General features: G+C 39.5%; 1 protein-coding gene across 1 annotated transcript in view; it reads left to right on the plus strand.

Annotated features, from left to right (window-relative positions):
• Window positions 1-18,154, plus strand: part of kcnh4b (potassium voltage-gated channel, subfamily H (eag-related), member 4b) — a 33,820-nt gene that overhangs the window by 351 nt on the left and 15,315 nt on the right. Inside the window, exons 1-5 of the mRNA XM_083557245.1 lie at window positions 1-405; window positions 4,699-4,932; window positions 7,581-7,712; window positions 8,047-8,171; window positions 17,887-18,127. The exon at window positions 1-405 is cut by the window's left edge and continues 351 nt beyond it. Of these exons, the coding sequence (XP_083413371.1) occupies window positions 330-405; window positions 4,699-4,932; window positions 7,581-7,712; window positions 8,047-8,171; window positions 17,887-18,127 (808 nt within the window). The 5' untranslated portion in view covers window positions 1-329. The remainder of the gene's footprint in view (window positions 406-4,698; window positions 4,933-7,580; window positions 7,713-8,046; window positions 8,172-17,886; window positions 18,128-18,154) is intronic.

Consider the following 18,154-nt stretch of genomic DNA (forward strand, 5'->3'; position numbering starts at 1 on the left):
GACTACTCACTCTCTATTTCTCTAAGAAGGAAGGCAAGAGAAGAGATAGATAGAGAGAGAGAGAGAAAGAGAGCAAGAGAGAGAGAGAGAGAGAGAGAGAGAGAGAGAGAGAGAGAGAGAGAGAAGAGAGAAAACAAGAGGAAGAAACAGTTGAAAGAAAGACGAGGGGAATCCCTCCTTCGCCTATTTACCCTATGGGGTAGTTCAGGCAAATCCGAAGCCCCCCCTCGACTCAGAGGATGGAGTGAGTAGAGAAAAGGGGGTCCAGACAGACAGACAAAGAGAGACAGAAACACGGCGACAGGAAGGCAGACGGGTCGTGTGTCACCATGCCGGTGATGAAGGGGCTCCTCGCCCCACAAAACACTTTCCTGGACACCATCGCTACTCGCTTCGACGGCACCCGTGAGTCTCGCACACACAAACACAAACACAAACACACACACACACACACACACACACACACACACACACACACACACACACCTGCTATTTACTGTAAACTTTGGGGTTCCCTCTAGCTGAGAGTGCAACTGTTAAAGAAGCTGGTTAGATTATTGGCATAAAATGTGCATATATTTGCATATATTTGCATATATATATATATATATATATATATATATATGCAAAATATAAAAAAATATTTTGTATTAATATTTTTTTATATTAATAATTGTAAAAAATGTATAATTATATATTACATCAAAATATATTTATATTTGTATAATATAATATACATTTGCATAAAATGTATATCAATATGTTTGCAAAATGTATGCAAATATAATATATTATATTATAAAAATATAGAAATATATTTTTATGTAATTTATGTAAAGAAATATATTTATGCTATATATATACAGTATATATAGCATAAATATATTTTTTCAATTATATTTTTACCAATATCATTAATTTGACTACTACACTGATGACTAGTCATTCCCAGCTCCGAATTCTGCGTCCTGATTGGTCAGAAGGTGTTCATGAATTCTCTATAACAACAGCTCCGACAGTGGTGCAGGTTATCGTTAACAACTTATCGTTTCCATAGTAACGGCTCAATGACAGTGGGATTGTTGCTGATAGTCCCTGAGCAGAACATTTCTGACGTTTCCAAAAAAACAAAAACAAACAAAAAAACCCCACAGTCAGCAATTTCGCTGCTCATGTGGTAACCTTGAGGATGAGCGTCTTCGGTTGTACTCCATGAAAACGTGTGTAATTCGAGGTGTAAGTCCCTGTAACTTCGCTGTGTTACCTTATTGTGTTCACCTGTACTGTTGTATCTGTTCATGTACGACCGCAATGTCGTAACTACGAGTTAGAAACTCGTATTTGTCCATCAACCTCGAAATTTCCGCCAAGCCACCGGTATAAACATGAGACCTAGAACAGAGGGGTTTTATAAACTTTCACCTGCAATACAAACATCACATAAGAACCTAAAAACGATACAAAAATATAGAAAAAAACGAAATCTATATGGTCCAAAGTTGAGCATAAAATTGGTGTGGAAGATGTGGAACATCCCATACTACATCCAGTTCCCATTTACTGTTATAATAAGCTCCACACTTCTGGGAAGATGTTCCACTAGATGTTGTGGAGATTTGTGTGAGATTCGTGCAGATACAGGGCTGTTGGTGAAAGCAGCTACTGATGTAGGTTAGAAAATCAGAAGGTTCATGATTCACATTCATTCCATTAGGGATGGAGCTTTATAGCAGGAGATCTTCCACGCCAAACCTGGAAATTTTATTCTACTGCATCCGAAGACGTCCTTCACAATCGTGGGACCAATTTGGGGAAGAACTTCATAATCACAACCTTCATCTCTGGGACTTTGTTTATTATGGATTTTGTTTCGGACGTTAGTTTCTTTAGTCTTTAGTTAGTTTTTGCTCCAACGGCCATCTTTCTTCACTGGAACATTATAAAAGAAACAAGCAAAAAAACCAAAAAAAAAACAAATATAAAATCAGGATTTGAAAATTACTGACACATGAACATGAAAATATACGATGCTTTGCTACAGCATGCTACATTCCCTGTGCTCTCTCTCTCTCTCTCTCTCTCTCTCTCTCTCTCTCTCTCTCTCTCTCTCTCTCTCTTCTTTCTTTGTGTCTTTCTGCGTGTCTTGGTTGATCTTTCATTCTTTCTTTCTTGCTTTCTGTCTTCTTTTATTTTTCCATGTTTTCTTTGTCTTTCTTTAATATCTTTTCATTAATTTTCCTTGTTTTCTTTCTTTCTTTCTTTCTTTCTTTCTTTCTTTCTTTCTTTCTTTCTTTCTTTCTTTCTTTCTTTCTTTCTTTCTTCTTATGAGATTGACACGCTAACAAATTCTGTAAAACTGCGAAGTTAGCCATCACTGGTACCTATTGCTATTGTGTCTATCAGTCTTTCTGTCTCTCTGTCTTTCTGTGTCTCTCTCTGTTTTTCTGTCTCTCTGTCTTTCTGTCTCTCTCTGTCTCTTTCTCTCTTTCTGTGTCTCTCTGTCTTTCTGTGTCTCTGTGTCTTTCTGTGTCTCTCTCGGTTTTTATGTGTCTCTCTGTCTCTTTCTGTCTCTCTCTCTGTCTTTCTGTCTCTCTCTGTCTCTTTCTGTGTCTCTCTGTCTTTCTGTCTCTCTGTCTTTCTGTCTCTCTCTGTCTCTTTCTGTCTTTCTGTCTCTCTCTCTGTCTTTCTGTGTCTCTCTGTCTTTCCGTGTCTCTCTGTGTCTCTCTGTCTTTCTGTGTCTCTCTGTCTCTTTCTGTGTCTCTCTCTTTCTTTTTGTGTCTCTCTCTGTCTTTCTGTCTCTCTTTATCTGTCTTTCTGTGTCTCTCTGTCTCTCTCTCTTTCTGTGTCTCTCTCTGTCTTTCTGTGTCTCTGTCTCTTTTTCTCTTTCTGTGTCTCTCTCTATCTTTCTGTGTCTCTCTGTCTCTTTCAGTCTTTCTGTGTCTCTCTTTGCCTCGCTCTGTACCTTCCTCTTGTTGTTTATGTACCAGAGCGTTGGGCTCGTGAGAGCAGTTGTCAGGTGACAGCACTGTTTGTGTATCGTGTTCATTTTGACACAACAGCACACGTCTACAACACATCTATCTATCTATCTATCTATCTATCTATCTATCTATCTATCTATCTATCTATCTATCTATCTATCTATCTATCTATCTATCTATCTATCTATCTATGACAGTAGTGTGCTCACAGATCAGAGGATTTTGCGATGTTTCTGTAACAGGATGCTCTGGTGTGTGTGTTTTTTCTCTCCTTCACCTGTTTCTCTTTTTTCTCTCGTTCGAAGTTAATAAGAAGGAAATCATTCCTTACGATGTTTCCCTTGAAAGTGCGACTGGAGGAAGAGATAAATGAAGAAGGAAAAGCTGGCATCTGCTTCTGGCTCTGCCTGTGTGTTCGGCTCCCACAAAGACAGCTGCACACACACACACACACACACACACACACACACACACACACACACACACACACACACACACACACACTCGAGGCACAGCAACATCCTTCCTTGCAGCAGCGGGAGTCTCTGCGCAGCTCAAAATAGCTTCATCTAGTTGCCAGGGGATCAGCTGTAAGCAAAGTCGAAGCGCCCTGAGCTTCCTGATCACACGACAACAACTTTAACATGTCAGTGGAACATCTCCCCGAGCCTGAGCCGAGCGTCCCTTAATGACTAGAAGGTGCGAGTTCACGATGTATACCTGAAATGCTTTCCAGGAAAAAAAAAAAAAAAAAAGAGATATATAAATATATAAAGGTTACATTGATCGCGCAGGAAACGCTCACACACGTGGAGTTTCAGTGGGGAGGAAAAGCTGAAGATCTACCTGAGTTGTGGAGATGTTCAGGATCTTCGGAAACCAACCCTAGTTCGACACTCAGAAAAGAACGAAAGTGACAGTAATATTTAGATGAGATTAGGGTTTAATGTAGTTAATACACACTAGATTGTTAGATCACATGACCAAGGAAAGACTCTGGGACCGTTTTATTTCTGGACAGGAGTAAAGAATGAAGGCCAGCGCGTGGGAATGGAGTCTCTTAATCATGGAGTATCTGCTTCAGCATGTCACTCAGCGTCGGTCAAACCTCCAGGAGGAAAGACTGCATTTCAAACCCTGCATTACCCAAGCTTCAGCGCTGAACGCCAAAACAAGATTGATCCCGTCCTCCTTCAAACGCAGAAAAGTGCGCCCCCGAGTGAAGTTTTCTCCACTTTGCGCTTCATGAATTTCACACACACTCTATTGGCAAAAGTTTGCACTCTTCTGGGAAGATGGGGTAGTAATAGGACTTAGTAAAGTCAGGTAGTGATGTGGGTGAGAAGGTGAGGAAGTTCCTGGGGTGCGGTCAGTGTTCACATTCATTCATGTTCAATAGGGTTTGGAGCTCTATAGCAGATCTTCCACGCCAACCCATGGAAAGCAGATCTTCATGGAGTTTGATTTGTGCATTTTCATGCTGAAACAGGTTTGGTTCCCCTAGTTCAGGAGAAGAGAAAATTCTTTATGTGCTGATATTTTGAGATGTTTTGTGGAGTTCAGGTCTCAATAGATCAGAACTTTGACAATATTAGGCCGAAGATTCTCATATTATGGCTGATTAATGTAAATAATTTGATTCGTTGGATTAGATTGGATAATTGGATAATTGGATTGGATTCTAATCAAGAATAAAACTCTCCCTCGTTCTCTGCAGACAGCAACTTCCTGTTGGGGAACGCTCAGGGTCACCGTGGTTACCCCATTGTGTACTGTTCGGACGGGTTCTGTGAGCTGACAGGCTTCGCCAGGACAGAAGTAATGCAGAAGAACTGCAGCTGTCACTTCCTGTATGGCTCGGGGACGAGCGAGCAGGTGGCACAGGGCATGGAGAAAGCACTGGAGAGTAAAGAGGAGTACCAGGCTGAGGTCCAGTTCTACAAGAAAGATGGTGAGAATACAAACCAAAGTTTGTTAATTAATGAATGATATTAACAAATGCTATATTACTGCTATTAATAGTAACAGTAGTAGTAGCAGTAATAGTAGTGATAGGAGAAGTTTGAAAAGCGGTATTATTAGTAACATTAATACGTAGCAGTAGCAGTATTAGTTCCAGTAGTAGTATTTATACCAGAATCAATAGTAACAGTAGTAGAAGTAGTTATAGTTGTAGTAGTATTAAAACTGCTGCTGCTCCTAGTAGTATTTATAGTAGTGCTAATAAGAACACTAGTAGCAATATTATTATATTATTGTATAATATAGTAGTATCAATAGTACCAATAGTACTAGTAAAAGTAGTTTTAATAGTAACAAAAACAGAAGTAATAATAGTAGTATCAATAATAACAGTAGTAATAATAAAAGCAGTGTCAATAATAACAGTAGTTAATAGTAGTAGTAGTATCAAAAATAATTAGAGCAATTTTGAGGGCAAGGCTGGCCTGTTAGGGCGGGACGGTATCCATCCCCCTCGAGAATGTCCTGCTCTTATATCTTGTAGTATAGGTCAGGGGTCTCCAATCTTTTCCAGAAAGGGCCAGTGTGGGTGCAGGTTTTTATTCCAACCAAGCAAGTCCACACCAAAGCCTACCTGTTCAAATTTAATGATCTTCATTTTCAATGACTATCAGGTGTGACCATTGATTGGTTTGAATGAAAACCTGCACCCACACTGGCCCTTTCTGGAAAAGATTGGAGACCCCTGGTATAGGTCATAGTCTCAGAACAGCACTAGTTCACAAGTGACTGTCCAGAGCCAAGGCCAGGGAGCAGACAGACAGGCTAAACCAACTGTCTGCTAGCTGCACAGAGTCGTCACACAGGATCCACCAAATTGAGACTGTGTCTGTCCCCCGAGCGAAACCAAAATGTAGGAATTCTCAGAAAGTCTGTTTAAGTAACCTGATTAACATTAAATTAAATAGGACTGAACTCACGGCAGCGCCTCTGATCTAAAGATAGGATTGTTGAATATTAGACAGATAGATAGATAGATAGATAGATAGATAGATAGATAGATAGATAGATAGATAGATAGATAGATAGATAGATAGATAGATAGATAGATAGATAGATAGATAGATAGAACTTTATTGTCATTGAATAGTGCAGGTACACAGCAACGAATTATTATAAATGTTTTTTTTTTTTTTTTTTTTACAAAGTGCCTCTGTATTTGCAACAATCCCACAGACATAAACAAACTCCTCGATATTCAGCTCTGACACACAGGAGAGGAAAAGGGAATAATATGAATATATGGTGCACGCATGCAGCAAGATGTTTTTATTACTGGGGTTTATTCAGGATTCGGTGTCTGTGTTTTTCTTTCCTCCGCTTCTTTTATTACATCTGAATCTCGTTTCACCATACACTGAAACCCCCCGACTCTGCTTCCTCCTCCATCAGCATCATGTAGCAGGAAGTTCATAAAGCCCTTAATCCTCTGTTTGTTTCTCTCCTCTCGCCTCCACCAGCTTTCCTTCAGAAATCCAAACATCTGTCACAGGTCTTCTTTCTCACACACATCTGTCCATCATCAAAATCTTCCAAAATCTCACCCTCCGTTTTCCACACCACACTTTCTCAATCCTGCACTCAAGGGGACGTTTAATCAGAGTCTGTATCCCACTGCAGCACAATTAAAGAACAGAGAGAGAGAGAGAGAGAGAGAGAGAGAGAGAGAGAGAGAAATAAAGAAAGACAAATATTAAAATGAAATAAAGAAAGAAAAGTAAGAAAAAATGCATAAAAAAACATGACAAATGAATTAAAAGAAAGGATGCATGTATATAAATGAAATTGAAAGAAAGAAAGAAAGAAAGAAAGAAAGAAAGAAAGAAAGAAAGAAAGAAAGAAAGAAAGAAAGAGTGACAAAGACACACAGAGAGACATAAAGAAATACATTAAAACAAATTAAAGAAAAACAGAAAGAAAGGAACAATAAAAAAAGAAAACAAGGAAAAAGAAATTAAAAGAAATAAAAAAATAGAATGAACGAAAGAAAGAAATGAAAGAAAGAAAAACAAAAAGAAAGAAAAATACAAAAAGAAAGAGAATGAAAGAAAAGAAAAGAAAAAGTAAGTAAGAAAGAAAGAAAGAAAGAAAAAAAGAAAGAAAGAAAGAAAGAAAGAAATTAAAACAAATTAAAGAAAAAAAGAAAGGAACAATAAAAAAAAGAATACAATGAAAATAAATTAAAAGAAATAAAGAAATAAAATGAGAAAAAGAAAAGAAAAACAGAAAAACAGATAGAAAGAAAATGTTTAAAAGAAAGAAAGAAAGAAAGAAAGAAAGAAAGAAAGAAAGAAAGAAAGAAAGAAAGAAAGAAAGAAAAAGAATACATGGAAAAATAAAATAAAACAGAAAGAAAGAAAGAAAGAAAAAAGAAAGAAAGAAAGAAAAAAGAAAGAAAGAAATTAAGAAAGAAAGAAAGAAAGAAAGAAAGAAAGAAAGAAAGAAAGAAAGAAAGAAAGAAAGAAAAGGAAGAAGGAGATGAAGAAGTGTAGTGTGTTGCTTGTCTCACTGCTGAAAGTCATTGTGTAAAGGTTTGTTCATCACAGTGTGTTGTTGTTTTGTCGTGTTGTGTAACAGGAACGTCGTTCTGGTGTCTGCTGGATATCGTTCCCATAAAGAACGAGAAAGGAGAGATGGTGCTTTTCCTGTTCTCCTTTAAAGACGTGACCGACACGCACGGGAAGAGCCACCAGGGCAGCAGGAGAGACGGTATGATCATCAATACACTTATTACATCACACTATTGCCGTTCTGAACCCTGATTGGTCGGGGGATGAAGATTAATCTATCTAAGCTGGTGGTTCAGGCTAATACTTTATTGTTGCTATGGTAACAGCTCCTTCACAGCAACAAATTGAAGGATTCGGAGGTTAAGCTTTCGGACGTCTTCAGGACACGTTGCACTTTTTGGTTTCTTGCTAACATGACTAGCTTCGAGAAAAAGAACTGAAGCGAGCCTGGTGAAGGAAAGGATGTTTATAGCTGCTATAATGTAAGCGCTATATAAAGGAATACCATGATTTTTTTTGTAATTTGGGTTTAGATGACAAACACAGGAAGAGCAGCAGCTCTCGGTTCGTCGCGGCTCGAAGGCGTGGCCACTCCGTCCTCAGCCAAATCACCAGCCAGTTTAAACGCGGAGGACAGAACGACGTCAACCTCAGCGGCGTGAGTACACCGCACTCTAATCGAGCAAAAAATTCACCAGTGCTTCACGCTAGTACATTTGTTCTGAACAAATGACAAGTTGTTGTCTTTGTGTTAGCAAGTTTGCTGGTGAGAAACAATAAAAAGAAAAGAAAGAACTGAAAGATGAAAAACAGAACACCTGCATTTTAAGTTCCATCAGCTCTGATGTTAGCCATCGATTGAGATAACGTCATTGGGGTCCAGTTGGAGTCCGCAAGCCAAAACCCAGTTTCTACAACAAGATGATGATAATGATCTTAAAAATGATCTTGTTGTAGAAACTGGGTTTTGGCTTGCGGACTCCAACTGGACCCCAATGACGTTATCTCAATCGATGGCTAACATCAGAGCTGATGGAACTTAAAATGCAGGTGTTCTGTTTTTCATCTTTCAGTTCTTTCTTTTCTTTTTATTGTTTCTCACTAGCAAACTTGCTAACACAAAGACAACAACTTGTCATTTGTTCAGAACAAATGTACTAAACAATAGGTTCAGATGAACTTGCTTAGTTTTTTTGCTCTTCCTGGATTATGATTTGCTAATCAACTGACCCGCGACTGTCGTACATTTCCTGTATTTGGACACATTTACCTTCACCTCAGCTAACGTGCAGCCGCGCAGTGCGTCACGGCTAACAGTCACTTTTGTGCTCGTAGATTTACAGAATACTTTGTAGAGCAGTAGGTAGTGCATCAATCTCCTAGAAAGAAAGAAAGAAAGAAAGAAAGAAAGAAAGAAAGAAAGAAAGAAAGAAAGAAAGAAATGAAAAGAAATGAAAAGAAATGAAAAGAAATGAAAGAAAAACAGAAAGTAAGGAACAATTTAAAAAGAAAGAAAGAAAGAAAGAAAGAAAGAAAGAAAGAAAGAAAGAAAGAAAACAAGGTAAAAGAAATAAAAAAAAAATAAAGAAATAGAATGAACGAAAAAAAAGAAATGAAAGAAAAGAAAAACAGAGGAAACAAAAAATTAAAGAAAGAAAGAAAGAAAGAAAGAAAGAAAGAAAGAAAGAAAGAAAGAAAGAAAGAAAGAAAAAGAAAACAAGGAAAAATAAATGAAAAGAAAGAAAAAATAGATTAAATGAAAGAAATGAAAGAAAATCAGAAAGATGGAAAAAATGTAAAAAGAAATAAACAAAGAAAGAATGAAAAAGAATACATGGAAAAATAAAATAATACACAGAGAAAGAAAGAAAGAAAGAAAGAAAGAAAGAAAGAAAGAAAGAAAGAAAGAAAGAAAGAAAGAAAGAAAGAAGGTCATGACCCTCACACGGGGACTAAAGAACTTTGCACGACTTAGTGGTACAGTAGCTCAGTAGTTAAGGCTCTGGCTTCAGAATTTTGGGGTTCAGGCTCTCCAAGATGTTGGGCCCTTAAGCAAGGACCTTAGCCCTCTTTACTCCATGTGGGCATAGTATCATGGCAGACCCTGGGCTTTAACTTTAGCTCCCTAACCAGCTGAGATATGTGAAGAAAGCCCTCACAGTGCTGTAAAGTATATGTGATAAATGAAGGCTCTTATGGGGTCGTTAGCATAATGAGCAACTTCAATCTGTTACTGAGGAACGAAAGTTAATAAGCTGCCGCTAGCAGAGGTGTTAACATAAATCTTAAAACAATGAAAAAATGGGTCCTATTGGATTCTAGTGGTCTTCCAAAATTACAAAACAAATTCCTCTTGAACATCTACTGGATTTGGAAACGATGAAATCTACAGTAAAATCGTATCCACTCCCTCATGGAAAACCTTCAGAGCTCATATTTGACGGTACAATTCTTATTTCACGCTTCGCCCTCGGGTTGCCAGGGCAGGTTTTTTTTTTTAAGCGAAGATACTTCCTGGTTCAGGAATCCATTTGAATGGTTTTTAATTGAACCCCCTCAGCAGGGGCACACTCATCTCCGCTCTGCATCCAGTTATTTACCAGATGTTCTTGTCGGACGCCGATTGTGCGCTATTTGCCCGTCTCGTCAGCAGCTGTGCTAATTGTAAGCGACGGTCACGAGGGCAGAACGGCTGCCTGCCAAACCGCTGCTAATCTGCGACACAAATCGATGAGACACAAAAGGGTTTGGAGGACATTTCGCCGACATGTCTAACTAGAAAAGACTCCAACTTTTTCGTCGTTAGCATTTATATTTTATTCATAAAAAAAGTGACAAATGATTTGCTAGCAATATTTTCTATGTTCTCTCGGCACCGCCGCCGCTCCGCGAACATGACGTTTCGCAACAATACAGCGACTGAGAATACGGATTGACATGGCAGAGGTAGAGCTGCGACTTCTTGCAGACAGAACGGGAAGTCTGGTTTTATTTCTATACAAACGTGTGTTTGTGAAAGGGGCCATAGTTTAGAAGTCAGGAGGCACTTAAGTGAACTTTCTGTACCATTTAGAAGGACAAGATTTCAGTGAAGCCTTTGTACTGCGCAAATGGAAACGCAGGCGAATGAAACCGTGCCAGTGACCATTTGACCCAGGAAGTGTTTAAGCAGCGTGATTTATTTCTGTATCCTGGATCATCTCCAGGCCTCTGACCTGCTCCATCTCTCCATCTGCCTGCTTCACACACTTCCCATCCCACCTACAGACAGATGGCGCTTCTTTTCTCCGCGCAACACCCTGTTCGGCAACGCCGTCTGTCCCGCTTTCTCACCACGTCTCACGCACCACGTCTCAAGCCTCCGAGAAAAACAAACATTCGCACTGCTACGTAACACAACACTGAGAACATCACGTCGTCGTGAAAACGTCGGGCTGAAACGTCAGCTCGTGTTAGAGTAAACAGGCTAAAACATGAGCTAGCATCAGTAACACACTGACTAGCGATAGCGTAAACAAAGTAAACAATGACTAGCAGTCTTTCTGTGCTGTATGTATTCTCCTGTGTGTGTGTGTGTGTGTGTGTGTGTGTGTGTGTGTGTGTGTGTGTGTGTGTGTGTGCTCGTCTGACTGTTTTTATTGTCCATCTGTCTGTCTGTTGTCCTCACCTGTGTCTTAACTAAAGTGTGTATAGTATAACAAACATCTGTGTGTGTGTGTGTGTGTGTGTGTATGTGTGTGTGTGTGTGAACTAATTGTCTTCTTTTTCGAAAAGTACATAATCAAAGCAGAGTCGTCAAATTTTGTTCCATGAGGAGAAAATAATGAGGCTTTGTCTGATCACATGGTTGTGTCTCTGTCTGGCTGCTTGCACCCGGGTTTATAAAACACTGCGTTCGGAGCCAAACGCCGCCCCCGAGACCACCGCTATGACAGCAAAAACCCAATCATCTGTTAAATATGAAATTATTACACCGAGACGTGATCCAGAACAGAAAATAACTCGCCTCCTGTAGACTGAACACACACACACACACACACACACACACACACACACACACCCACACACACTTTTTTCATACTCACAATGAAAAACACAAATGCTGAAATTCCCAAGTGACAATCCTCACTGGGTCAACATGGGCGGAGCGTCATTTGATTAGCCAATCGTGAAGCTGATCATAATATTTCAAATCCGTTCGAGTTAGCCATGCTAGCTGTCTAAATGTATCTGTTTGCTAATCCTTTTGCTAATCCTTGCCTACTATACAGCTAAAAACACACTGTGTCGGCTAAAAAAAAGCTAGAAATGGACCTGCTGGAATGAATAGGAATGCTGACTGCACCCCAGATCTCTTTACATCACCTACCATATCAGTACCTGACTTTACTAAGACCCTAGAAGCTGAGTGACCAAAAATCTCCACAAAATCTAGTGGAACATCTTCCCAGAAGAGTTTATTATAACAGTCAATGGGGACTGAAGAGTGGAATGTTTAAAAAGCACATCTGGCCAGGTGTCCCAATAATTTTCGATACCTGCCTTTGATATTTTCCAACGAATTGAGTTTCCCAGAAAAGAAAATATAATTTGAAGCCCTGTGATCCTGACCAGGCAGTTACTAAGTATGAATGTGGTCTTTGTTTGTACATTGAATGATTTCTCTTTTTCACTCTTTCTTGTCTTATCATTTCTCTGGGTCTAATTAAAAAGTGTTGCTATTTCATTTGTAACTCGCTCGCCTTCTATCTCTCTATCGCTTCCCTCTGTGTTTTCACCATCATTTGCCTGCTGTGTGTGTGTGTGTGTGTGTGTGTGTGTGTGTGTGTGTGTGTGTGTGTGTGTGTGTGTGTGTGTGTGCTGTTGATTGATGACTTTCAGTTTCAGGAAGCTGAAGCAGATGCTTAGAGCCATTCCTTTATCTTCTTCCTCGGTTCTTTTCACGTCAACCTCGGACACCTGATTTAGGAATCTAGAAAAACGTTAAAGAATGAAATCAAGGGAAAAGAATTTCTTCTGAAAACGAAACAGCGTTTCTAGCGTTTTAATAGAAACAAAGACACTGTTATTGTTTCTACAAGGAACCTTTGTTTCAGGAAGACCATAATACTCAACACACACCTCACACACACATTCAATATCTTCTCTCATTTCTCAGCAATAACCCATTTTTCCTGTGAATGGTTCCAGACTGAGCCCTCACACAAACACAGCACTTTCCCAACACACCGCTTTCCAAGGTTCCCCCAGAGAACATCCCAATGTAGTCACAATGTTACATGGCCACGACTTGGTAACACAAGAACCCAGATAATTAAGTTTAGAACCCGGTGTGGGAGGACGTGGAGGAGGAGGTCGTATTGCGGCGGAGCTCATGGCTCGTGTTTTGTTTTCCACTTTAGCTTTTAGCACAATAGACAAGTAGACTTGACAAAATGAGACACAAGTGAGAATCATCATGCACTTCCTGCCCACCTCCTTTCCATCCACAACTGACACTTGGCGACGCTTCCTGGTGCAACGTATACAGTTAGTTATTCGTCACTTTAATACACCATAGTCACGAATTCACACACATCACTAGATTATGATAGATTACGACTTGTGCAGTTGTGTTACTATGTAGTGGCCACAAATTATTTATACATGTTTTCTCATGTTACTTCCCTACACATTGTTACCATAATGACTTTGTTATTTTCCACACACTACTATGTTGTAACCTTGTTATCTTGTTACCCTTCTGTTACTACATCACAGCTATAACTTAATTACCTCAGTATTTCACATAACTGTATTGTGGTCATGACTGCATTAACAGGTTACCCCTTGCTACCTCATGTTACTATGTTTCGGTCACAACTGCATTATTATGTTACCTCATGCAACCTCATGTTACTATATTGTGGAAATGATCATGCCATTCTTCCACTTTGCTGTTTCGGCCGTACTGCATTATTATTTTATCTCATTCTACCTCAGGTTACTGCACAATGTTGTGGCCACGACTTTGTCACCTTGTTACCTTAGATTGCTATGTTGTGGCAAAGACTGTGCTATATTGTTATCATGTTATCTCATGTTATTACATCATGACCCCATCTGCGTATCTCGTTACCTCACGTTACTACTTTGTGTTACCTGGGTACCTAATTTCAACACAGCATAGCCATAATTTTTACGTTGTGGCCACAATGTTGTTACCTCATTACCTCATGTTACGACAATGTGTCCATGACTTTTTTATTTCTTTATCCAACATTGCTACAATGTAGCCACAAATGCATCTTGTTACCTCACTTTACAGGTACCTTAAGTTACTACACTGACATTATCTTTTTCCTTCATGTTACTATTTGATGGCTAAGATTTTTGTCATTTTTTTCCCTCACGTTACTGAGTTTATATTGGCAACCTCTTCTTACTATTCTGTGGCCACGACTTAACTCTTAACCTCATGTTACTTCAATGTAGCCTTGACTTCGTTAATGACTTTGTCTCAGTTATCTCAGTATTTCACGTAACTATATTGTCGCCACAACTGTATCATCTTGTTACCTTAGATTACTATGTTGTAGCAAAGACTGTGCTATGATGTTGCCTCCTGTTACCTCATGTTACTATATCATGGCCATGACTGCGTTATCTTGTTAACTCTTTACCTCACTTCAAAACATTGTTACTAGTTTGTGGCCATGACTGCGTTATCTAGTTACCTCATGTTACTACTTTGTGGCCTTGACTGCTTTATCTGTTTACTTCATATTAACACAATATAGCCATAATTTTGTTATCTCATTGCCTCACATTACTACATTGTTACTACACTGTGGCCATGACTTTATTTTTTTTTTTCACCCAACGTTAATAAGACATAGCCAGGACTTTATCTCGTTACCTCATTTTACCTTAGGTTACTACGCTGTGGCGCCTTTGTTATCTTTCTTTCATGTGATTACGTTGTGGTCACTACTTTTTTTTTATCAAATAACCTGTTGTTACTAATCTGTGGCCAAGACATAGCTATGATGTTGTTATCTTTTTCCCTCCTGTTATCTAGTTCTAATCACTACATGTGGTCACTACATTGTTAGGTTGTGACCTGTGACTGTGTGGCCATGACTTTTTTTATGTCATTACCTCACGGTACTCTTCAGTGAGCATGACTTTGTTATCTATTAACCTAATTCTACTACAACATATCCCAGAACTTGTTATCCCATTACCTCACGTTACTATGCCATGGCCAGGACTATATTATCATGTTACCTCAAGTTATTAATAATTTGTGTCTTTTTCCCTTAAGTTTTTACATTCTGGTCACTACTCTGGTATTTTGTTACCTCAAGTTACCTTACATTACTAAATGTTACTAAATTCTGAACACGATTTCTTCATCTCGGTGCTTCACATTACTACAACGTAGCACATTTACCTCACTTTAAGTCGTTACTACACTGTGGCCATGATTTTGTTCTTTTTCCTTTTCACTACGTCATGGTGATGATTTCAGTATCTCGTTATCTCACATTACTACAGTGTGGCTACGACTTCTTTATCTCGTTACCTCATGTTTTTATTCCGTGGTCATGACTTGTTACCTCTTAACCTCATGTGAAAGCCTTGACTTTATTTTGTTATCCTCTTACCTCACATTAATAAGCCGTGTCCAATACTCGTATCCTGATGTTACGAAATTGTAGCAATTTTTTTCCTAAGTTTCTACATTATCTTGTAACCTCTTTTGTATCTCATTACTTCACAGGTACTGTTCTGTGAATTTTGTTATATCTTAAACAAAGTGATACAGCGTAGCGTTGATTTTCTTAACCTGTTACCTTACTTTCATCTTGTAACCTCACATTACTATGCCATGACTACGTCCTTCCTTTGTGTTGTTAACTGGTGACTATTAATTAGTCATTTTTTTCCCACGCACTTCTCTGATGTCTTGGATAGTCAGCATTCAGCAGGCGTTTCACTTACAACACCTCCTGGAAGATTTTCAGTTTTAAGCGACACCTCAGACACCTCAGGGTTTTTTCACCTGTTAAATATTCAGTTTGACCTCTGAGGCGTTGTGAGGAGTGTAAATGTGAAGCTGATAAATGCAAACACTCCTGGTGTACTCTGGCACATGGTGCACTTGTGTCCCCAGAGTAGGGAATTATACAGTGAGTGTGTTCTCATCTCAGCCCTTAATAAAGGCTGTGAGCTTCGCAGTGAAACAGGCTGAACAACAGCTTTTCTTTCTTTCTTTCTTTCTTTCTTTCTTTCTTTCTTTCTTTCTTTCTTTCTTTCTTTCTCTCTCTCTCTCTCTCTCTCTCTCTCTCTCTCTCTCTCTCTCTCTCTCTCTCTCTCTCTCTCTCCCTCTCTTTTTTCTTCTTCCGCACTGCCTTCGCAATCTCATATCCCAAAATTCCTGAACGATGAAATTGCCCATGAAGAAGTGCTCCTGCAAAATGGAAAAAAAAAAACAAAACACAGGGGTTGTTATAAAGTGGCTAAAAATCGCACCTTGCCTCAGCGCCGTCTTTTGGTCTGCCTGCGCTCGTTAGCGAGTGGTTGCCATGGTAACCAGTGTCAGAAACCAAAGTGGGTTTCCGTGCAGTACTTCCTGAATTTATCTGAACGATTTACTCTTCACACACACACACACACACACACACACACACACACACACACACAAAACACAACAAAACACAACACTTAAAACACACAAACACACACAGTAAAAATCCATATTTCACATACAACTACATTTTGGGTATCCACTAGCTAGCTGTTAGCAGATACCCACCTTCTGTCAGGTCAGAATCCAGAATTTGACAGCGCTGTGCTAATATGTGCCAAGTGCTAATAGTGATGACGAGGTTCCCCTATCAATCGCAGGAATTTTATCATGAAGGATTTGAGGCCAGCAGAGGATTAAAGAGTATTTTATCGCCCGGCTCTCTTGATAGGCGTCACCATTCTGATGAGGTTTAATAAAGCCGTAAAGGAAGAGGAGGGTGATGTTGGTGATGATGATGTTATTGAGAAAGTAAACAGGGGGAAAGTTGTTAAAACCTAACTCTAGTTGTTGTGTCCACCTAACTCTACTGCGGCTTTGGATTTTGACAGAAAAGAGGTTACTTGAGGGCAAAACTCAAAACTCCCTGATAAGACGATGGTAGCAGCACTTCGTTAACAGCATACTGGAAGATTTATGAATTCTGAAATCTGATTGAAGGTGTTGATAAATTTTCATAGGAGTGCTGCAGCTTATTGATACAAATTTGCCCACATTAATGGATAAAAAGCAAACATTGTAAGTGTTGCGTGGTTTCAGTTGAGAGACGTTTGATTTGGCGTTGATGGAAGGAGTCTCCAGTGTCGGTCTTGTCAAGATAAAGGAATTAGAGGAACTCTGTAATGTGTTCTATAATATCGATTCTATAAGATTTCCATACAAGATTGAATACAAGAACTTTTTTGTTTGAAAGAACCATTTTGATACCACAGTGTTCACCCTTTAGGTTGTTGCCACAATAAATTAAAAGATCCCAAACCATGATGGTAATGTTTGGGTTGAGAAATGGTTCTTAACCTTCTCTGAATGAAAAATGGTTCCACAATAAAAAGGGTTCTTCTGCTGTGTTTGGAATCAGGCTAAAGAACTCTTCCCGGTTCCGTTTAATTTGAAAAACATTTGGTGCTCTCCAAGGAACCTTGTATAGAATCCTGTCAGGGATCCACCAGCCACACCCTCACCAAACCCTCCAATCACTCCAAGCAGCTCACCAACTTATTAATCATCCACACCTGGTCCAAATCAGTCACCACACTATAAGAACCCTGTTTATCCACAAGCTCATTGTCCGTTCTACAGCTTAGGCTAATGAACATTCCGGACTACCCAAGCTACTCCGTTTGGTTTCACTTAGCGTGCAAGATTCTGTGTGTTGTTTGTTCTCACTCTGCCACAGTTTTCTCCAGGTTTAGTTTACCCGTGTATGGTGCTAATTCTCGTGCTTTCTGCCTTGCCCTTTTGTTTTGCATTAAAAGGCCATCGTTGAATTCACTTTGGTTCCCTTACGTTCTTTGCGCCTGACAAATCCTCAGAAGAACAATCACAGAGTGTTCAGAGTGTCCATGTTCGTCCCTCCGGGGGGACCCATAAAAGGTTCCCTGTAGTCCATTAGATGTTTTCTACAGACATTTGCTAACCTAATAGACTGAAAACTGCTTCTCTCAATCATGGATTAAGAGGAACCTTGTTTTTATTTTCGGGAACTCTAATTTTTAACCATGAAATTGCCACACTGCCCCCTAGTGCAAAATGTTAAAACAATCACAATGTTCACTTTGCTTTGCGCTCTTTTGACGAACAGAACATGTTCGAGAAGCCGTCGCTGCCGGAGTACAAGGTCGCGGCGGTGCAGAAATCCCGCTTCATCCTGCTGCACTACAGCGTAAGTAAGGCATTATGGGACTGGATGATCCTCCTGGCAACGTTCTATGTGGCCGTGACGGTGCCGTATAACGTGTGTTTCACGCCGTACGTCGACTCGGACACGGAGGGCAGGAGCACCATCGTCTCAGACATCGCGGTGGAGATGCTGTTCATCCTCGGTGAGTAAATGCCAACATTGGAATTTT

The sequence above is a fragment of the Silurus aristotelis genome (assembly GCF_946808225.1).
Source record: "Silurus aristotelis genome assembly, chromosome: 12".
In the NCBI taxonomy this organism is placed as follows: Eukaryota; Metazoa; Chordata; class Actinopteri; order Siluriformes; family Siluridae; genus Silurus; species Silurus aristotelis.